Source organism: Schistocerca americana, chromosome 2 (genome assembly GCF_021461395.2).
Source record: "Schistocerca americana isolate TAMUIC-IGC-003095 chromosome 2, iqSchAmer2.1, whole genome shotgun sequence".
Taxonomy (NCBI): domain Eukaryota; kingdom Metazoa; phylum Arthropoda; class Insecta; order Orthoptera; family Acrididae; genus Schistocerca; species Schistocerca americana.
Genome location: NC_060120.1, coordinates 841,256,560 through 841,280,255, shown reverse-complemented (window position 1 = coordinate 841,280,255; position 23,696 = coordinate 841,256,560). Strand labels below are relative to the sequence as shown.

The 23,696-nt window shown below is 44.8% G+C and overlaps 1 protein-coding gene across 3 annotated transcripts in view; it reads left to right on the top strand.

Moving 5' to 3' along the window:
• Window positions 1–23,696, top strand: part of LOC124595590 — a 477,082-nt gene that overhangs the window by 414,573 nt on the left and 38,813 nt on the right. For all 3 annotated transcript variants that reach the window (XM_047134384.1, XM_047134386.1, XM_047134387.1), the window contains 3 exons: window positions 6,086–6,407; window positions 12,697–12,894; window positions 18,980–19,285. In XM_047134384.1, the coding sequence (XP_046990340.1) occupies window positions 6,086–6,407; window positions 12,697–12,894; window positions 18,980–19,285 (826 nt within the window). The remainder of the gene's footprint in view (window positions 1–6,085; window positions 6,408–12,696; window positions 12,895–18,979; window positions 19,286–23,696) is intronic.

The window sequence follows — 23,696 nt, the reverse complement described above, 5'->3', positions numbered from 1 at the left end:
TGGAAGTTAAAAATCGTAGAGGAAGACCAAGAGATGCATACACTAAGGAGATTCAGAAGGATGTAGGTTGAAGTAGGTACTGGGAGATGAAGAAGCTTGCACAGGGTAGAGTAGCATGGAGAGCTGCATCAAACCAGTCTCAGGAGTGAAGAAGACAACAACAACATCCCTCAGGAGAACATCCAGCAACTCTATCAATGAATTCCAACCCGAATAACTGCTTACATAAAGGCCAGAGGTGAAGCAGCGTGATATTGACTTGCTGAGTTTGTTATTTCCTTTCTTTTGAAGAAATCATCAAAATTTTCTGAAACTGTGATGTTGTGTTTGTCTGTTTGTATAGATCACATCCACTGCGTTCCGTCCCATTTGGATAATTCCTTCGTGGTGCCTCTCTTTTTTATGTCTTACAGTGTATTTGCTTCGGCTCCCGCTCACCGACCGACCTTTGAGGAAGGAAGGAGGGAAGGAAGGTGAGAGTTTAACGTCCAGTCGATAGCGCTGTCATTAGAGAGGGAGCTGAAGCTCGTATTGTTTCAAGGATGGGTAAGGAAATCGGCTGCGCCACCCTTTTCAAAGGAACCATCCCAGCATTTGCCTGGAGCATTTGAGGGTAATCACTGGAAACCTAAGTCTGGATAAACGGACGGGTATTCGAACCTTCGTCCTTCCGAACGCCGAATGCGAGTCCAGTGTGCTGATCACTGTGCCATCTCGCTCGGTCCAAACTTTGAGATCCAACAGTACCGTAGCGGGTCGCAGCAAGAACTGCATTGTTGAACATGAGCGAGCTGTGTGAACCAAAGTGCGCTGTTGGCATGTAAACCACATTAGTGACAAACGTCCGTTTGTGTATTCGTTTCTTTATGATGCTGCTTTATGACACTGCAGAAATGACACTGTGACAACAAATGGCCCGCACTTACGTTCTCCAGCTGGTGGAGAGGCTTCTTTTCGTAGGGAGAAGAACACCGGTAGGAGGGGGGGGGGGGGATGGAGAACATACGAGCCTTTTTCTCGTTAACGCTCGCAATACCAAGGGGCGGAACGGGGATACATTATGTCCACCTTTTGAAAATATTGGACTTGAGTCGGTTGATACGCGTTTTAAAATTTTGAAAAAAAAGTTTATTGTTTTTAATGAATTCATCTACCAGTTTCCATAGATGTTTTGAATTTTTAAATTAAGCTTAACCCAAAAATTTAAGTATAGGAAGTAGATGTTATTTGCACAGTGAATGTTGTATACAATATTTTCTGTTTCAGGATCACCCTCACACATCAGTATATTTTAAAAAATTATGTTGTGGGTAAACGTCAACAACAATTAACGAAATTTCCATTTTTAAATTTTTTTGTGGACAATCATAACGTAAGGTTGGTAGTACACGTTACTGAATATCCACTGATGTTGCAAAGAGTGTGCTAAAGGTTATTTTCACTACTTGCACATCAGTACTTATTTCAAAAGCATGTTGTTAATTTAAGTGAACAACAATTAAAGATTTGGTTCTTTTTTATTTATTTTTGGGTGGGCACAAAGTGCATTACCCCCCCCCCCCCCTTCATACACCCCCTCCCTCCACATAGTAAAACGCGTCGTGAAAAACGCGTTGGTTTTGCTTGTGATCATTCATAAATCGACTTTCCTATTTCATTTTTCTCGATCGATTTTTGCGTTCCCTTCGTTACTTTGTGGGAGAAAAGAAGTAGACGCTCTTGCGCTGACGCTGGTTTGCAGCAGCGACCTAGAGGCAATGACCTCACAGTTGCCCCGTGAGGCCTGGATATCAGAGGGTGTGGGTTGAGACCCCTGCTATCTTCTGCAAGTTCTGCAAGCCCGGCTGTTCGGAATCTAGCTGCTCGGTAACGTAAAACTTTGTATCACGTTAGGCCAAAATCATTGTTTTCAAGGAAAGTGCCTACTATTCGATTACGCATACCACTTTTCAAATACATTGTAAGGCACAGGCCCTTACCGCGGCCTATGCCTACCAAAAATTAATCCGTTTCGTCCATTCGATGCGGAAATGGAAACTCGGTTGAAGTCATATAGTGGGTCGGTATCACTTTATTACACACTATGTGTGCAGACAGACAGAGACACAGAGAGTCAGAGTCAGAGAGAGAGAGGAAGAGAGAGAGAACAATGTTAGTGCCGTTGAACGAATGATATTGCATCGGAACTATGTTCTCTGATGGTTAGAAGCTTCACTTTCTGACAATACTGCTATGCGGTATTGTGTCGCAACTCAGTACCGCACCGAGAGCATGGCGAGACTGTCCCCTGGCAGGGGTTCAGGTACTGAGACTCGCAGGAACTGATCAAAAAGAAAGTTAATTGAGGAACTAACCTGAAAGGGTACGTGAATTCTCCTACCCGAATATTCCTGACGTCTGCCTGCAAGGAGAGATGTTTACCTCATCCCGAGATTAAACTCACGCTGTTGTTGTCTCAGTATCATTTGTGCAGTCCTATTTTGTCAAGTAACATCATAAACAAACGAGTACTACTGAACACGCCTTGTATCGCTAACCTGGTTTATATGGCAATAATGCACTTGTTTCGCACAGCTGCCGTCAGCAAAACTCACTCGCTTCCATCAGTGCAGTTCTTACTACTACCGCGCTACGTAATAGCAGCATATGAAAGGTTGGCGACCGGGTATTAACGTAAATACGGTAATGGTGGTAGATTTCCGATTTTCGCCGATTACTGTAGCTGAGGGTTGGAGCGAGACCCTACTTGAGCGCTTCAATTTGATACAATAAAAAAGTGACGTGGAAAGCAGATCTCACTTACATCACTCATTTCATCCGATTTTAATTTCGCATTGAGAAACGTCGCAAATGTAAGCTTTGCGTCTTGCCTTGACAAATTTCCAGTAGAGATATTGATGCTGCGGAGTCAGTAAATAAAATGGTTGATTTTAAGTTGCAGTTGAAAGAGCTGATGAAGATAACTGACACGGCATCCCATTTCATCATTCTGAAGGCTTTCCGAAAGCGTGGGTTAAGAGATGCTTATAAAAGCAAGGGAATACTCGTATTTTTTATGATATTTATGACCATCCAGCGACATCAGCGTCTTCTGAACACACTTCAAGTAAGTTAAAGGTGATGAAGAATACTGCTTAAGGTCGAAACGAATGGAAGGAAGATTATGATTTAACGTCTCATCAACATCGAGGTCATTAGAGACGGAGCATAAGCTCGAAATGTTTCATGGGTGTGGAGGGAATCCGCAGCGACCCTTTCAGAAAAAGGAGCGATTTAGGTAAATCACGGAAAACCTAAATCTGGATTGCACGTGATTTGAACCGTCTTCCTCCCTAATGCGAGTCCAGTTTGCTAACCTTGCTCAGTCTTAAGAGTCGACTGTGAGTGGAAGTAGACAGTCAAAATTTAGCCGTTTTGTCGATAGAATATGAGGCGTGTGAAATAAGTAATGAGACTGCCAGCACTGCGAGAAATCTGGCAACACTGTGTTGTTGCACTTGTATAGACAGGTCTGCTCATTCCTTCCAGATGCTCAGTTCGAGGTCATCCAACAGCTACACACGACACGCATTCATAGGTTCAAATGGTTCAAATGGCTCTGAGCACTATGGGATTTAACATCTTAGGTCATCAGTCCCCTAAAACTTAGAACTACTTAAACCGAACTAACCTAAAGACATCACACACATCCATGCCCGAGGCAGGATTCGAACCTGCGACCGTAGCAGTCCCGCCGTTCCGGACTGAAGCGCTTAGAACCGCACGGCCACCACGGCCGGCGCATTCATAGGAGCAAGGCGTCTCTGCACGGGAGCTAAATCCATCTTCTCCACTGGCGATCGTGGTAATCAGTCGCGATCACTGAATAACAAGCAACATTGCAAGACGTTCCGCCTATGGTCCGTCAGTGTACCAAGTCACGTTTGCTGTCGAAGGGGTGGCCTAGTGGCAGGCGCCGCTTCTAACTTCAACGCTCTGTACCGTCATTGGATGACGTTTCTGGAGACAGGTTCCTGTCCTCGATTTGTCCCTGAAGACATCCTCTACAATCTCTCGAAGTTTGTCGCCGCAACATCTCTGGGACAGCCCGTATAATCAACTACTTTTCCTCCCTCAAAGCAAGGAACTGTAAAGAAAAACCTGTTATAAACCTTTTGGAAAAGCATACACTCCTGGAAATGGAAAAAAGAACACATTGACACCGGTGTGTCAGACCCACCATACTTGCTCCGGACACTGCGAGAGGGCTGTACAAGCAATGATCACACGCACGGCACAGCGGACACACCAGGAACCGCGGTGTTGGCCGTCGAATGGCGCTAGCTGCGCAGCATTTGTGCACCGCCGCCGTCAGTGTCAGCCAGTTTGCCGTGGCATACGGAGCTCCATCGCAGTCTTTAACACTGGTAGCATGCCGCGACAGCGTGGACGTGAGCCGTATGTGCAGTTGACGGACTTTGAGCGAGGGCGTATAGTGGGCATGCGGGAGGCCGGGTGGACGTACCGCCGAATTGCTCAACACGTGGGGCGTGAGGTCTCCACAGTACATCGATGTTGTCGCCAGTGGTCGGCGGAAGGTGCACGTGCCCGTCGACCTGGGACCGGACCGCAGCGACGCACGGATGCACGCCAAGACCGTAGGATCCTACGCAGTGCCGTAGGGGACCGCACCGCCACTTCCCAGCAAATTAGGGACACTGTTGCTCCTGGGGTATCGGCGAGGACCATTCGCAACCGTCTCCATGAAGCTGGGCTACGGTCCCGCACACCGTTAGGCCGTCTTCCGCTCACGCCCCAACATCGTGCAGCCCGCCTCCAGTGGTGTCGCGACAGGCGTGAATGGAGGGACGAACGGAGACGTGTCGTCTTCAGCGATGAGAGTCGCTTCTGCCTTGGTGCCAATGATGGTCGTATGCGTGTTTGGCGCCGTGCAGGTGAGCGCCACAATCAGGACTGCATACGACCGAGGCACACAGGGCCAACACCCGGCATCATGGTGTGGGGAGCGATCTCCTACACTGGCCGTACACCACTGGCGATCGTCGAGGGGACACTGAATAGTGCACGGTACATCCAAACCGTCATCGAACCCATCGTTCTACCATTCCTAGACCGGCAAGGGAACTTTCTGTTCCAACAGGACAATGCACGTCCGCATGTATCCCGTGCCACCCAACGTGCTCTAGAAGGTGTAAGTCAACTACCCTGGCCAGCAAGATCTCCGGATCTGTCCCCCATTGAGCATGTTTGGGACTGGATGAAGCGTCGTCTCACGCGGTCTGCACGTCCAGCACGAACGCTGGTCCAACTGAGGCGCCAGGTGGAAATGGCATGGCAAGCCGTTCCACAGGACTACTACATCCAGCATCTCTACGATCGTCTCCATGGGAGAATAGCAGCCTGCATTGCTGCGAAAGGTGGATATACACTGTACTAGTGCCGACATTGTGCATGCTCTGTTGCCTGTGTCTATGTGCCTGTGGTTCTGTCAGTGTGATCATGTGATGTATCTGACTCCAGGAATGTGTCAATAAAGTTTCCCCTTCCTGGGACAATGAATTCACGGTGTTCTTATTTCAATTTCCAGGAGTGTATTTTCTCAGCTCTTTATTATTGCCATTTTTCTTTTATTTCTAATTAGTTACTAATGAAAAACAAATAAAATCTGGTCTTTGTTATATATCACAGTAAAACGAATATGCCATAAAAAACAGCACAAATATCTTGTTTTTACTCTCATTCTTTTTATGAAGTTTATAGAGCTTGTATTTTATTTACTACAATGATACAGTTCATTTGTCGTGTGCAATATTCTGTACAAATATAATTTATTAAAAATGCTTCACCTTTAACAATCTTACCTAAAAAGGAATAAAATTTGATAAAAATGTGTAGCAAAATTTTCATACAGGTGATTTTACGGGGTGGGGCTGGGGAGCAAGGGGAAAGGGGGGTGGGAAACTTCGGCAGTTCTGCCAGGGGTAAATGATCACTACGGTACAGTTTTGCATCAGTACCTCCTTACCGTTGTATGGGGAAATAATGAGCGGGATCCCGAAGCCGCGTAACTGTTGCTACTGCGCAGGATGGCTGAGGAGTGCGTGCCGTTCGAGAGCGGCACCGACGTGTCCGGGGAGGAGTTCGTGAAGGTGGAGTGTCGCTCGCCAACCAATGGCAGCATCGTGTTCCGCGACTACCACGCCTTCGTGCCGCTCAAGCCCCGCGTCGAGGAGCGCGTGGTCAACCTCACCGACGTAGGCGACGACGACGAGTCCTTCTCTGAGCGGCCCTCGGTGCTCATCGTCGGCATCGACGCCGTCTCCAGGCTCAACTTCCACCGCCAGATGAACGGCACGCTCGCCGAGCTACGCAGGCTGGGAGCCATCGAGATGCTCGGCTACAACAAGGTAGGCCCTCGCCTTGGCGCCGCTTAAAACGACAGTTTCTTACATCGTTACGTAACGCGGCGATTATAATTAATGTTTTAATAAAAAGGACCCCAGATCGCAATAAATTATTGTTACTGATTCTGGTTAGCAGTTTCGGTCTATTCGACCATCTCAGACCAAGGCATCAGGTAGCGTGAGGAACCACTGCATAGAGGAGCTGTGGTACCGAGCCCATATTAGGGAAACCGTTACGGACTTTACCTCTTCGTAATGCATTATCTTATACTTTCTCATATCGGTCTAACATTAGACCTACATACAAGTGAACAATATGTTTTTGTGCCACATACTTGACTCTTGATGTCGCGGTGCATGTTTATGATGAACAGAAATGAAATAAGGCGATGCTCTTATTTCTTTCATTGAAGCACAAGCTAGTTAAATGCTTTCAGAGATGTTCTGCTATCTGAGTTACAGTAATTTACTCAATCCATTCTGTTAGCCCACAGTATCTGCCATCCAGGCTCAGTTCGGCTTTACGCCAGATAAGAGGCGTTATTGCTGCCAGCTGGAAGGACACTGATTTATAACATTTTGATACACAGTGCTCAGGTTGAAGCAGTTGATGTGTACTTAATTATTAATGGAATATCTGATCATGATGCTTATTAATGAAAACAGGCTACAGCGTTTTAAGAGAAATCTAAGCGAGATGGTATGGGATTAGATATATATAGAAAGAGATAATAATCTTAAATCAAATTTATTCGATAGCAATTAGTGTTAGAAAATGAAAGTATCCAGAGTCTGAAGTTATCCAGAGAATCCATTAAAAAAACAAGTAAACTATTGATAACTAAGGAAATTAAAATCTCATGTAAGAGGAAGGCGGAAATCAGGCCAGAAGAAGTCAAGATCTGATTTTACTTGCATTCTACTAATAGTATTGTAATATTTCAAGGAGAGTCATTAAAATGTCGTGAAGTTTGTATTTCCTGCCAAATTAACAATGATAATAATAAGATTCTAACTGTATTCGTTATTGCCAAATGGGAGACACGACAACCAGTCAGTGAATAAGATACCATAAAAATTAAGCTAAATGGCACTGTTGTGATTGATAATTCACAAGTTGCGAGGATTAAATGGTTTACTCAAAGCAGGAAGAGAATATATTAAAAATGTCATGCCACAAAGCTTTAAGTATCTAGAAGTAGCATCAACATCCTTCACCAAAATTAATAGAATTACAAGAAATTCTAAAAGACAAGAATTCATATAGTATTGATGGAATTTAAATCGAATTTTGAAAAGTTCTTCCAACTTCATAAGTAATGTCCCTAGTGACATACGTAATGAATCACTGGCCCAAGGAATTTTTCCCAGATGTACCAAAATATGCAATAGTTAAATTCTTCGTGAGAAAAGTGGCAACAAAGACTTTAATAATTATCGTCCAATTTCGTTACTGACGTCTCTTTCCTAAATATTCGAAAAAGTGACGCACTCAAGAGTAGCCTCATATTTAAGTAAAAACAGCTCACTTAGTACAATACAGTTTGGATTCCAAAAGGATTTCTCGACTGCGATTGCTATTTATAAATTCACTCGTAAAGTATTAAAAGCCTTATATGGTAAAATACCACCAATTAATATTTTTTGTGTTCTTTCCAAGGTTTCTGTGTAGATCACGTTACTCCCTTAGAAAAACTTAAGTTTTATAGAATTAATCGTTTAACACACAACTGTTGAATAATTCCGACAGAGGTGGAAGGGAAGGAAGATTTAGTGGCTGGGGAGAAATTACAAAGGGAGTCCTCACACGGTTCAATTTCTTTCTTACGTGTGACTGACCTTCCACTTTAAGTTCAACAAGTAGAATGGGTATTTTTCCAGACGATACTAGTGTTATAATAAATCCTATTGGAAAGAAATCAACATAAGAGATTGTGAATGATTTTTTCCAAGGAATTATAAAGTGAGTCTCACAAAATGGACTCTTCCTACATTTTGTAAGAAACGCACTAAATACAGTTTGGTACAACGAATAGTCATACCAACAACTGATACAACAGTTGAGCAGGAATCAGTAAATATGGTAGAATGCTTCAAATGTCTGGTGTAAATAGTGATTAAAACTTGGACTCGAAGAAGTGTATTACTGAGCTATTGAAACAATTAAGTTATTCTTGTAGTGCTCACCTACAGCCATCACCTCTTCAACGAGTTAGGCGCTTTAACTGTGTCGCCGCAATGCATATGAGGGCTGATCATCAAAGACTTAAATTCAGTTTTTCCTGCAGTATTCGTGACATTTTCCTATCTGTACCATGTATATTTGAAAAGAGCGGGTTTTTATGTACATTATCCATAGGCTGCTAATCTCGTATCGGTAGATTGGTATATTGCTCTGTTTTGTACATGCTCTTTGTATTTCGTATACCAAACAATCGATGTGACGAGAGAGGAACAGTGCTGCGCAACAAAATTCTGTGTTCATTTAAACCATGGAGCCACTGACGCTTAGGAAAAGCTGCAGCAAGCGTACGGTGAAGATGCACTACATCGTGTAACATTATTTAGGTGGCTCAAGGAATTCAAAGAAGGCCGATGTGTTTGTATTAAGGAAGGTGGGTCTGATGTTTTGGCTTCTGCTATGACTGAAATCAACATCAAGATAGGTGCTGAGATAGTCCGTGAAGATCGGTGGATAACATTACGTGACCTTAGTGAAATATTGAGAATTTCATATGGCACTGACTTTACGATTAACTTGTGTTCGTTGGGTGTCAAGTGTGTTGACTCCCGAACAAAAGGCCGCACGAATGGAGACAACCCGTGAGGAGCTGCCTCTCTTAATTGGTGGATGCGAAGTACAGGGTTATTACAAATGATTGAAGCGATTTCATAAATTCACTGTAGCTCCATTCATTGACACATGGTCACGACACACTACAGATACGTAGAAAAACTCATAAAGTTTTGTTCGGCTAAAGCCGCACTTCAGGTTTCTGCCGCCAGAGCGCTCGAGAGCGCAGTGAGACAAAATGGCGACAGGAGCCGAGAAAGCGTATGTCGTGCTTGAAATGCACTCACATCAGTCAGTCATAACAGTGCAACGACACTTCAGGACGAAGTTCAACAAAGATCCACCAACTGCTAACTCCATTCGGCGATGGTATGCGCAGTTTAAAGCTTATGGATGCCTCTGTAAGGGGAAATCAACGGGTCGGCCTGCAGTGAGCGAGGAAACGGTTGAACGCGTGCGGGCAAGTTTCATGCGTAGCCCGCGGAAGTCGGCGAATAAAGCAAGCAGGGAGCTAAACGTACCACAGCCGACGGTTTGGAAAATCTTACGGAAAAGGCTAAAACAGAAGCATTTCTTAAACAGGAGATTGGAAAACCGATGGATCGGTCGTGGTGGAGATCATGATCAACAATTCATGTCATGGCCTCCACGCTCTCCCGACTTAAACCCATGCGATTTCTTTCTGTGGGGTTATGTGAAAGATTCAGTGTTTAAACATCCTCTACCAAGAAACGTGCCAGAAATGCGAGCTCGCATCAACGATGCTTTCGAACTCATTGATGGGGACATGCTGCGCCGAGTGTGGGAGGAACTTGATTATCAGTTTGATGTCTGCCGAATCACTAAAGGGGCACATATCGAACATTTGTGAATGCCTAAAAAAACTTTTTGAGTTTTTGTATGTGTGTGCAAAGCATTGTGAAAATATCTCAAATAATAAAATTATTGTAGAGCTGTCAAATCGCTTCAATCATTTGTAATAACCCTGTATTTGTGGAATCGATTATCACCAATAATGAGGCATGGCAGTATCATTATGATTCTGTAGGGAAACAAGCCAGCACAGTGTGGAAATTGTCAGGTTCTCCAACACCAAGGAAGGCGACAGTTGTTTCTTCAGCAGGGAAAGTGATGGTGATCACTTTTTTTGACTGTCACAGAATGATTTACCAGCATGCCGTTCCATCTGATACTGCTGTTGCAGCGGCATACCGCTCGTCAGTATCGGCTAAACTCAGGAAACATATTGCAAGGGAACGACCAGAACTTTCTCGGACTGGGTGGCGACTTCATCATGACAATGCGCGCTCTCACGCCACAAATCATGTCATGCAGTTTCTAGCCCAACTGATCACTAGCTGTGTACCTCATCCGCCTTATATAGCGTCAGTCTTGTACCCTGTGATTTTTTTATTCTCATCGCTAAAGCAAAAGCTTCGGGGCATTCCATTTGAGAACTTTGAAACAGTGTTTAAGAAAAGTGTGGCGGTTCTGAAGGACCTTACAAAGAATGCCCTGCGCCAAGTGTTCGAGTACTGGAAGTGTACATTCAACTAGGAGGGGCGTACTTTAAAAAAGATCATCTAAACGTGAAATGGATTAATAAACGCCTGCGAAAAAAAATTAGCGTCAGTCTTTGTTGATTAGCCCTTCCATATTCGCTAGTGAAATTCGTCATAGAATCCATCACAACTTGAGAAAATGAACAATGTCCATACCAAGATCACTAGAAGAACAAAACTGCCTGTTTTACTCATTATTAAAAGCCAACGGCCTTGCCACAGTGGTAACACCGGTTCCTGCCAGGTCATCGAAGTTAAGCGCTGTTGGACTTTGCTAGCACCAGGACGGGTCACCATCCGAGTCTGCCGAGCACTGTTGACAAGCGAGGTGCACTCAGCCCTCGTGAGGCCAATAGAGCAGCTGCTTGATTGAGAACTAGCGGCTCCGGCCACGAAAACGTACACTGGTGGGAGGGCGGTGTGCTGACCACATGCCCCTCCATATCAGAATCCAGTGACTCCTATAGCCTGAGGGTGACGCGGCGGTCGGTCGGTTCTGCTGGCCCTTCCAAGGCCTGTTCGGACGAAGTATTTAGTAGTAGTAGCCATTATTAAAGTTGTCAGTGGTTCAGAAAGGAGTTCAATATACACCAACAAAACTTTTTACCATGTGTCCAAGAATGTAAAACATTGACACATAGCAAAGAAAGTTTTAAATCTAATCTGAAATCATTTCTTCTGGTTAACTGCTTCTACTCCATAGACGAATTCCTATTTGAAAATTGGTAGGCTGTAAAAGAAAGAAAAAAGAAAAAGAAGAACAGAAAACTTAACACTACAAAGCGGAGAAAATTGAAACTGACATTGTAATACTACACAAAATACCGAAAGGACTTACTATGAACATTCTCGAAGAACTGGAAATTGATATTCATACAAGGAAATATCCACAGGAAATTCTAAACGAACACCCGGATTTTAAACATAAATACTGTCTAGAAAACTTTATTGACATAATACAACACGAAATGACATAGCCATATGGTAAACAAAAGTTACATGGACCATAGATAAAATTTAAAGGAAAATAAGAACAACGATAGCTAACGTAATCTCTGTTAAGCCGTATATAGCTTGTAAACATTTAGCATCATAGTAAAGAACTGTCAAAACTCAACTGTCAAAATATCTGACAAAAACGTATTTTTACGTTTAGATTACTACAAGAACTACTTACTGAGACTGACAGACAGACTTTACAATAGAGGCAATGTGGTCGTCACTTCCAGCTAGACGTAAGTGACAGCGCAAATGTAAACGTAAAACAGCCACAATTCATATACAGATAATCTTACTAACGTTATTTCGCAGGTCACTTGGTAACGGCAATAAGCCGAAACAGGCCTATCGTGTATAATATTAAAAAACGCCTTACCTTATTGTTGCATGGTTTGGAGCATTCATTTCCATAATGTCTTATATCGATAGAAGAATCGTTCAGGCGATCTATGGAGCATGTAACTAAGTAACCAGAGCAGCTATGTCTTCTTAATTTCGCAGCTTATATATCCGCAAATGACTTACAGATTGAAGCCTGTGTTCTTCCCCTCTGAGCTGTATGCGAACACACAGTGATATTTTGTTATTCGCTTCCGTTCATGGTGTTAAACTTTTGATCCCAGGCGCCTTGTCACGGTCCGTACAGCTCCCCCCGTCAGAGGTTCGAGTCCTCCCTCGGGCATGGGTGTGTGTGTTGTCCATAGCGTAAGTTAGTTAAAGTTAGATTAAGCAGTGTGTAGGCTTAGGGACCGATGGCCTAAGCTGTTTGGTCCCATAAGACCTAACCACAGATTTCCAATTTTTTGATGGCTAGCAGTAGTATAGTTAAGCACAAACCTGCAGAGTAGAATTTCATCGTGGCTCAATTGGAGCCTCATCGGAGGATGAAGTGGACGCTGGGAAGGTGATCTACTGGAGTAGTCTGGCTGTTTGGCAGGTGGGCGACAACACTTTCCCGAATCTCGTGCCGGTGCTGGCGGGCATGTCGGAGGCGGAGCTGCGCAACGCGTGCTGGCCGAACGACAAGGTCGCCTTCGACGACTGCCCCTGGCTCTGGAAGACCTTCCACGCGGCCGGCTACCGCAGCGCCTTCGGCGAGGACGCGCCCTGGATGGGCATCTTCAGCTACCTCAAGGTATATTTCATTCTGTTCAGTTTCTTGCCATACATTTTAAACCTGTTATCTGCAAGCTCTCGAAACAGGTTGTGCACGTTCAATAACAATGATTATATACACTCTAAGACAAAAAAAGACGCATCACGAAGAAATTATCGAATAGAAGGGAAATCGGTAGATGTGATGTACATGTACAGCAAAGAAATGATTACAATTTCAGAATGTAATGGTTCTTTATTTACATGACCATTACCGCACTCCAACCCCAGTTCTCAATACCAGTAATATCGTACTACTTTTCTGCGAAGTAACAGACATGTTTTTGTGACAGTATTCACATTTGGTTTTATTAATGTATAGGTACTCCGATGTATCGATATATTACAGTGATATGGTTCTTGTGCGTATTCATTTCTGTGAGACTGTCATAATCTTTGACTTACTTGAAACCGTTTTGGCGCAAATGCGCACAGAGCAGTCTTTGTTTCACTTTGCAGAAGTTAAGTTGTTATTTCGCTTTGTAAAAGAACAGTCAAGTATTGTGTTCGGTTAAAGTGGAAATTAAATATATGAAGATTGATACAAAACTGTTTTTTCGATGATGTGAGAGAGCACTTCGATTTCCTACTGCTAATAAGGCGAGTACACCGCTCGCTTGTTACACATTTTTGCGAGCTTCAAACAGGTACAACTTATTTTCAGTTATCTGGGTAGTTACTATTTTATTTTTGTAATTTCTTGCGTGTTTGAGTGCCTACTAGACACAACCGTTTATTTTAATAACAGTGTAGTGTACAGTATCGCCGTTGCTATCGACCCTCGTATCGTACAGGCTTTTGTTTGTTTGGTTAGAACAGCTCAGTGTCGGTTAGACCGTCAGTGAGAGAGCACTTCGATTTCTTGCTGCTAATAAGGCGAGTACACCGTTCGCTTGTTACACATTTTTGCGAGCTTCAAACAGGTACAACTTATTTTCAGTTATCTGGGTAGTTACTATTTTATTTTTGTAATTTCTTGCGTGTTTGAGTGCCTACTAGACACAACCGTTTATTTTAATAACAGTGTAGTGTACAGTATCGCCGTTGCTATCGACCCTCGTATCGTACAGGCTTTTGTTTGTTTGGTTAGAACAGCACAGTGTCGGTTAGACCGTCAGTGAGAGAGCACTTCGATTTCCTGCTGCTAATAAGGCGAGTACACCGTTCGCTTGTAGGGTAAACATAGTCATGTGTAGGGACTGTGGTTGTTGTGAGCGGACGCAAGGAGAATTGGCCACTCTTCGGGGGCAGGTGGAGGCTTTGTCTGTTAGGCTCATCGAGCTCGAGGCGCAGGCGTCGGCTCGTAGTGGCGTTGGGGCAACTGTGGTGAGACCTATGCCTACTTCGGTGGCCTTGGAATCGCATGGAACCCCTGATGTCGCTGCGTCTTCCGGCAGTGAGCATCTTACCGGTCAGCCATCACTCCAGGGTGAATGGCGGACAGTGGTGGGCTCGCGCGTGCCTGGCCGAAAGGCGAAGGTGGGATCTGGCCGCGTGGCAGCTGCCTTACCCCTTTCCAACAGGTACGGGGTGCTTCCTAGTGGTGATGACATCGTTTCCGAGCCACCACAGGATGCCTCGCCTGTTGGGCCAGTGGCCGATTCTCCGGCAAGGTCCCGACAGTCACAGAGGGCGGGCCTATTAGTTATAGGGAGCTCCAACGTTAGGCGGGTTATGGAGCCCCTTAGGAAAATAGCGGGTAGGTCGGGGAAGAATGCCAGTGTGCACTCGGTGTGCTTGCCGGGGGGTCTCGTCCGTAATGTGGAGGAGGCCCTTCCGGCAGCTATTGAACGCACTGGGTGTGACCGGCTGCAGATAGTAGCACATGTCGGAACGAATGACGCCTGCCGCTTGGGTTCTGAGGCCATCCTTGGTTCCTTCCGGCGGCTGGCTGATATGGTGAAGACAACCAGCATCGCACGCGGAGTGCAAGCTGAGCTTAATATCTGCAGCATAGTGCCCAGAGTCGATCGCGGTCCTCTTGTTTGGAGCCGTGTGGAGGGTCTAAACCAGAGGCTCAGACGACTCTGCGACTATAATGGTTGCAAATTCATCGACCTCCGTTATTGGGTGGAGAGAGAGACAGGTCAGGCGTGCACTACACACCGGAAGCAGCTACCAGGGTAGCAGAGTACGTGTGGCGTGCACACGGGGGTTTTTTAGGTTAGAGGGACCCCCCCTTGGGCGAAACGATAAAATACCTGACGGCTTACCAGAGAGGACATTATCATCGTTGATAAAGAACGTCCGTCCTCAGAGACCAAAAACAGGAAAAGTCAACGTAATATTGGTAAACTGCAGGAGCATCCAGGGCAAGGTTCCTGAATTAGTATCTCTTATTGAAGGAAATAGTGCGCATATAGTATTAGGAACGGAAAGTTGGTTAAAACCGGAAGTGAACAGTAACGAAATCCTAGACACAGAATGGAATATATACCGCAAGGATAGGATAAACGCCAATGGTGGAGGAGTATTTATAGCAGTAAAGAATTCAATAATATCCAGTGAAGTTATTAGCGAATGCGAATGTGAAATAATCTGGGTTAAGTTAAGTATCAAAGGTGGGTCAGATATGATAGTCGGATGCTTCTATAGACCACCTGCATCAGCAACCGTAGTAGTTGAGCGCCTCAGAGAGAACCTGCAGAACGTCGTGAAGAAGTTTCGTGATCATACTATTGTAATAGGGGAAGACTTCAATCTACCAGGTATAGAATGGGATAGTCACACAATCAGAACTGGAGCCAGGGACAGAGACTCTTGTGACATTATCCTGACTGCCTTGTCCGAGAATTACTTCGAGCAGATAGTTAGAGAACCAACTCGTGAAGCTAACGTTTTAGACCTCATAGCAACAAATAGACCGGAACTTTTCGACTCCGTGAATGTAGAAGAGGGTATCAGTGATCATAAGTCAGTGGTTGCATCAATGACTACAAGTGTAATAAGAAATGCCAAGAAAGGAAGGAAAATATATTTGCTTAACAAGAGTGATAGGGCACAAATCGCAGAATATCTGAGTGACCACCATCAAACGTTCATTTCTGAGGAAGAGGATGTGGAACAAAAATGGAAAAAATTCAGAAACATCGTCCAGTACGCCTTAGATAAGTTCGTACCGACTAAGGTCCAAAGCGAGGGGAAAGATCCACCGTGGTATAACAATCATGTACGAAAGGTACTACGGAAACAAAGAAAGCTTCATCATAGGTTTAAGAGTAGTCGAATCATAGCTGATAAGGAAAAGCTGAACGAAGCGAAAAAGAGCGTAAAGAGAGCAATGAGAGAAGCATTCAACGAATTCGAACATAAAACATTGGCAAACAATCTAAACAAGAACCCTAAAAAGTTTTGGTCATATGTAAAATCGGTAAGCGGATCTAAATCCCCTATTCAGTCACTCGTTGACCACGATGGCACCGAAACAGAGGACGACCGAAGAAAGGCAGAAATACTGAATTCAGTGTTCCGAAACTGTTTCACTGCGGAAAATCGTAACACGGTCCCTGACTTCAGCCGTCGCACGGACGCCAAAATGGAAAATATTGAAATAAACGATATCGGAATTGAAAAACAACTGCTATCACTTAGTAGCGGAAAAGCATCCGGACCAGACGAGATACCCTTAAGATTCTACAGTGATTATGCTAAAGAACTTGCCCCCTTTCTATCAGCAATTTATCGTAGATCGCTGGAAGAACGTAAAGTACCTAGCGACTGGAAGAAAGCGCAGGTCGTTCCCATTTTCAAGAAGGGTCATAAATCAGATGCGAATAATTATAGGCCTATTTCGCTTACGTCAATCTGTTGTAGAATAATGGAACATGTTTTGTGTTCTCGTATTATGACGTTCTTAGATAATACAAATCTCCTTCATCATAACCAACATGGATTCCGCAAACAGAGATCATGTGAAACTCAGCTCGCCCTATTTGCCCAAGAAATTCACAGTGCCGTAGACACTGGCGAGCAGATTGATGCCGTATTCCTGGACTTCAGGAAGGCATTTGATACGGTTCCGCACTTACGTTTAGTGAAAAAAATACGAGCTTACGAAATATCGGACCAGGTTTGTGATTGGATTCAGGATTTCCTAGAAGAAAGAACACAACATGTCATTCTTAACGGTTCAAAATCTGCAGATGTAGAGGTAATTTCGGGAGTACCGCAGGGAAGCGTGATAGGACCTTTATTGTTTACAATATACATAAATGACTTAGTTGACAACATCGGTAGCTCCGTGAGGCTATTTGCAGATGACACGGTTGTCTACAAGAAAGTAGCAACATCAGAAGACTCGTACGTACTCCAGGAGGACCTGCAGAGGATTAATGCATGGTGCGACAGCTGGCAGCTTTCCCTAAACGTAGATAAATGTAATATAATGCGCATACATAGGGGCAGAAATCCATTCCAGTACGATTATGCCATAGGTGGTAAATCATTGGAAGCGGTAACGACCGTAAAATAATTAGGAGTTACTATCCGGAGCGATATGAAGTGGAATGATCACATAAAACAAATAGTGGGAAAAGCAGGCGCCAGGTTGAGATTCATAGGAAAAATTCTAACAAAATGTGACTCATCGACGAAAGAAGTAGCTTACAAAACGCTTGTTCGTCCGATTCTTGAGTATTGCTCATCAGTATGGGACCCTTACCAGGTTGGATTAATAGAAGAGATAGACATGATCCAGCGAAAAGCAGCGCGATTCGTCATGGGGACATTTAGTCAGCGCGAGAGCGTTACGGAGATGCTGAACAAGCTCCAGTGGCGGACACTTCAAGAAAGGCGTTACGCAATACGGAGAGGTTTATTATCGAAATTACGAGAGAGCACATTCCGGGAAGAGATGGGCAACATATTACTACCGCCCACATATATCTCGCGTAATGATCACAACGAAAAGATCCGAGAAATTAGAGCAAATACGGAGACTTACAAGCAGTCGTTCTTCCCACGCACAGTTCGTGAATGGAACAGGGAAGGGGGGATCAGATAGTGGTACAATAAGTACCCTCCGCCACACACCGTAAGGTGGCTCGCGGAGTATAGATGTAGATGTAGATGTAGATTAAGAAGAAGTATATGTGAATTTACAAGAAGTTTAATAAAAATTAGGATCGTGAACACGAAGTCAAAAATTATTTCTACCATACCATTGTTCTGATCTGGGATTGTTTGATCATTAACAAATTTCTGAAAAACGCATTTGTTAGGTCTTCAGATATTGCTAAAATACAGATCTGGACCTTCTAGCAGTCAAAGTGGAATCACCCTAGAATCAACAAGATGAGCCATAACAACTTCGACGAAATCTACGTGGGAATCCATTCAAGATAAGTGCCAAAATTAATGACTTTTTTACAGTGACTTCATTATTTCCATTCTGACGATACCATCCACAGTCAATTCTTACGATACCATCCACAGTCAATAACTTCGTTGTTGCCCTATAAAGCGAACATATGCTGCGTGAGCAACATAATTAATCTGATTTCTAACCTACTTTGCAAGTGGTATTGTTAGAAGAGGGATTGGTTGATTTTTTCAAGAGAAGTCAACAACGGGTTGGTCCACCTCTGGCCCTAATGCAAACAGTTATTCGGCTTTACGTTGATTGATAGAATTGTTGGGTGTCCTCTTGAGCGATATCGTGCCAAATTCTGTCCAATTGGTGCATTAGATCGTCAAAGTCCAGAGATGGTTAGAGGGTCTTGCCCATATCTTTGAATGCCTACCAAGGACTTGTGGAATCCATGGAAGGCAGAATCACTGCTGTATTACGTTTCCTAGGTGTACCAACATGCTATTTAGTAAGTGGTCATTATTTTTTGGCGCATCAGTATTCATTACAGTAGGAATGAAAGTAGCAATCGCATGAAACGAGATTTCTCGAAGTAACAGTGGAAAGGGGGGTTTATATATTTTTTGGAAACTAATTTTCTGAGGTCTGATTCGGGCAAGGATAGGTTCGCTGTTGGAGTGGACGCTCGGTAATAAATATTTGTAATTTGAGAACAAGAGTGTTGTGTGTGGTAAGTGGGGGAACGTATGCTCGGCAGGTGGGCTTCGTGCTGCAGCCAACAGACTACTACCTGCGGCCGTACATGAAGCTGTCCGAGGACGACGTGGGCCACAAGAAGCCGATGAACGCCAAGCTGTGCACGGGGTCGCGGCTGACGGCCGAGGTGCTGCTGGAGTACGTGGGCCGGCTGGGCCGCGCCCTGCTGACGTGCCGGCGCCGCCTCTGGGCGCTCTTCTGGGGGGCCTCGCTGTCGCACGACATCCTCAGCTACCCCGCCGCCGGGGACCGCCTCTACGTGCGCCTGCTCAGGGACCTCGAACGCTGCGGGGCCCTCAACCGCACTGTGAGTCTATGTTACCGATGTCCTACGATCCTCGAAGTCGGGAGTCTATACGTCGATGTTTCAGTATCAATACTTATTTCTCTGAATTATAGGAACATCGACATTCCGGACAATATATCGACCTCCAATTTTGGAAAGTAAACCTGGCTACTAGTCACCACTGACAGTAATTTATTTGTAATTTAAATGAATCTTTCCAGAGCATGTATCAACCGACACCAGTGCAGTGCGTTTGCGCTATGTAAGATGTCATCATGTTTGGGGGAGGTGGAAATGGAGAAATATTTTCGAACAAACTAAGGCAGGAACGTTGCAGTGGTTAAGTGTGGACTTGTAAATACCTTTCAGTGTTCACACATTTCAAGCTATCGCTGTCACGTATCGTGTACCTGCTTTGTTTGGTAGTTTTGCTGATGCTTGTGTTCACTTAGTTGTCGAATTTTTTTTTCGCATGTTCCTTTGAAGGATAATTATTTCGAATAATAACCACTTTCACCACTCTTTAATTTCACGTGCCCCATGTTAACATTAAATATCATAAGAAAATGATACCGCAGTGCTGGAACGTCGACGAGTGATGCCACGGAGTTGTACGTATTTTACCGGCCCGTTTTACTGCTGACGTCATTTTGGAAAAAAATAAGGCGATGTATTCTGTGCGCCATAATATATTTTTGAAAAAGTTGTCGTACACCAAAGCCACATATCTGTTGAATTCGTACACCAAACAAAAGGCTTCAAGTCATGTCCTGGGGGCGTAACGCAGCTAGCGTCATTACCATTTCGTGATAGTCATTTACATCTATAAGAGTGACGACCGGCTTTTGTGTCCTTGCACGATGGCACAGGAAGTAAACAGGGATACCCAGTGATCTCTGCAGTGGTTTATTGCAGGAGGTTAACAATAACATGACATACGGTACTGAAATATAGAGGCTTCTCTGGAAGCTGGCCTGGACCTGCCGTAATGCTGTGGCACAGGCACGCTGGGGCCGGCGAAACTGACGACGTTGGTGGTCCAATAGGCCGGCGTCGGAATGAGTCGGTTGCCGCTAGAAGGCAGCGCTCGACCGGATTGGCAAAACAGTCAGTCTGTTGCTGTTCCTTTCTTTCTTTCTTTATTGTTATTTTCATACCTTATACAGGTTGGCCGGCAGCGGCAACTTACGCCGCTCTTCGGCCACAGAAATGACAATCGGTACATAAAGAGACATGGAAAAACAAACATGGTGGATAAACAACTGTAGACAGACAAGATTAAAATACATGGAGCTGTTCACGGGTGCAGTGTCCGAATAAAAAAAACGTGCAGAACGTGGACACGAACAGAGATGACAGAAATGACACACGTGAACGATGGAGCACAAACGATGAAACACTGAAACACTAACACGAAGGCACACACAAACACTGGCGACGATCTCCGGCGCGCGAATGTTCACTGTTCGTGTACGAGTCCGGGGACCTGCCAAAAGGGACAAGGTGGGGGAGAAGGGAGAGGAGGTGATGTAGATGCCAGCGGCAGAGGAGCGGTGAGTGGGAGGAAAGAAGATAGGGGGATAGGGGAAGCCCGGTGGAGTGGAGGGAGGGAGGAAGAGAGGAGGGAGAGAAGGGAGAGAGGGTGCCCTTGGGAAAAACACAGGGGGTGGAACGAGAGGATCAAAGTTGGTAGGAGGGATAGAAGGAGGGGATGAGGGCATCATCAGGTAGGGGGAGCTGACGGAAGCCACCTTGGGCCAGTGTATGGTGAGTGGAGAGATGGAGAGCGGGTGGGACATGGAAATCCAGGCGCGGCAGAAGACGGGGATGGGAAAGGATGGGAGAGACAAGCGGGTGAGGGGGATTAAGTTTACGGGAGATGTAGAGGATCCGTATCTGTTCGAGGAAAAGGAGGAGGTGCGGGACGGAATGAGGTCATACAGGATCCGCGTCAGAGAGGAGAGGCGGATGCGATAGGCGAGGCGGAGCGCGTGGTGTGCCACGATTTGAAGGGATTTGTAAAAGGTAGGAGTGGCGGAGATCCAGGCGGGATAGGCGTAGCAGAGGATAGGGCAGTTGAGGGATTTATAGGTGTGGAGTATGGTGGAGGGGGCCAGACCCCACGTGCGGCCAGAAAGGAGCTTGAGGAGACGGAGTCGGGAGCGTGCCTTGGCTTGGATTGTCCGGAGATGGAGACTCCAGGAGAGGCAACGTCGAGGAGACGGAAGGGGTGGTTTTGCTCTGTTGGTGGCCTCGTCACAGTCTATAAAGGCAGGCGGGCGGATATGCGCTTCATCACGTGACTGTGATCACAGCGCCGCTGTGGATGGTGCTTGCACGGATATGTGTAGTCACGTGATCGCGGGTGAAGAAAATAGTTCCGCCATCACGGTGCCGCCATCGGTCGTTGCGCTCCCAGCTTGCGGAGTACGTACGCCTCTGGTGAGGAAGCGCCTGCGGCCCAGGCATCTAGCAACCCGCAGGGCCTGGATGTGATGTTGGTGGTTGTAGTGGCCCGTATAGGGGCCGGCTACATTGTTGTCTACGTTACTGGGGCTGCCATGCTGACAACGCACCCAAGACTCTCTGCAAATGCTTCAGCATCAAATTCAGCAGCAATTTTTTAAACAGTTCTCCTTAATCGACCCTATACATAGCGTCTCACTTTTTTTCCGTCGAGACTACCTTCCTCTTTGATGTCGATTTACACTCACAACAAACGTGGGCAATACTGTACCGTACAGCACAGCATCAGGTTGTTAACTAAAAAAAAAGTGATGTGTTAATGAGGGCCGGAAGATGAACTTGCGCTGCATTGAGGGGAATCATTCGTTCTGCGAAAGAGATTGCTTATAAAACACTCGTATGACACATCTTAGAATTTTTGTCAAGGATGTGTCATGTGACTAAAGGACTTGTTTGAATCGTGAGAGAGCGTCACGGGAAAGCTTAAAAGCCTGAACAGGCAGAAGTTTGAAGATGACACCTATCCCACAAAATCCTTGCTTACAAAAGCTTGGGAACCAGGATAATGTGAAGAATCTAAGAAAACACAATACGGACCCGATGAGACTAGACTAATAATTGTTCGCAGAGACATTTAAGGAGTATTCTTCCCTTCATCCATACAAAATAAAACGGGCATAATCCTTAATAGGCGGAGCAGTATGAAGTACCCTGCATTATGCATTTCACAGTAGTCTGCAGAATATGGATTTGGATGTTGATGTAGATGTAGATGTGGATCATGCCTGGCTTGGCCAAAGAACGATCCGTGGTTGCAGTCAGACGGCCACACGGCGCTCAAACTAGACAGTCGTCTTGAAAGACGCCAGGCAGTTTGCTAGCAATACTACTTGTATTAAATTAGATTCACATTATGCGTTAGGAGTACTATGGTGCCTATGCATCTGTCCAAAAAAAGAAAAAGTGGAATAGCCACATCAATCAAAGCGGAATGGGAACTGCTCTATTTTTCGTATCGTCTGAAGACCATAAAATGTCTTTGATATGCCATGATACTGTTATGAGCTGGAAAAACACCACAATATGTTTGTCAGACCATTCTCACCTTTTACTGCTGATGTTCCTTATTACTTATGCGAGTAACTTAAGTTGATAGACTTATAGCGTACCACCTGGCTCAGGGACCTATTTGTCCAAACCAGGAATTTAAAAGTTATTTATAAAATGTTACCCAAAGACCAATTTTCTGACTTCAAAGAGAAGGTACTGAAGTAATTACAATGTTTGGTTCAGTATGCACATTGATTCAGCTACCCTTGCGAATGTATTTTACGCGGCCGCAACGCCGTCAGATATCATGCAGAACGATTTCATATTTTCTTGCTCACTATGCGCAGCACCACAAGCAAACATGATTTGATGCCTTTCTCTTCTGACGAACAAGAGTTAATGCTGGTTCTATTAAGGAAAAACAGGGATAATTAGTGACAAGATTTTTTATGTTCGACATCATCAATTATTTGAGTTCATTAAGTATCTTCATGCCGTTTGGTAACAGATATGGTGGACGAGATGCATGTTATCAAACAAAAATTAATCCTCTAGAAATATCAGCTTCAAGCTCTTGACACACAACATTTCTAGGAATTCAAGGCAGTCATTTGTAGATCAGACATGACTGACTGTGTTCCAGTAATCCAGACATTTTGGTGTGACTACTCAAAGAGATTCCAAGACTTGCAACGACTGAAGACTGTTTTCGATTTATTTGTCTGAAGTTATTACAATGGTTGGTTCATTATACTCTGACTCAGCTGCCCTTACCACTGTGTTTTACGCGGCCGCAACGTCTTCAGATATCATGCAGAACGTTTTCATATTCTTCTGCTCACTACGCACGAACTAATTGTCCTACAGAAAGACTGTAGGAAATTTAATGCAGTTACTGGGGTACGTTTCCCCTGAA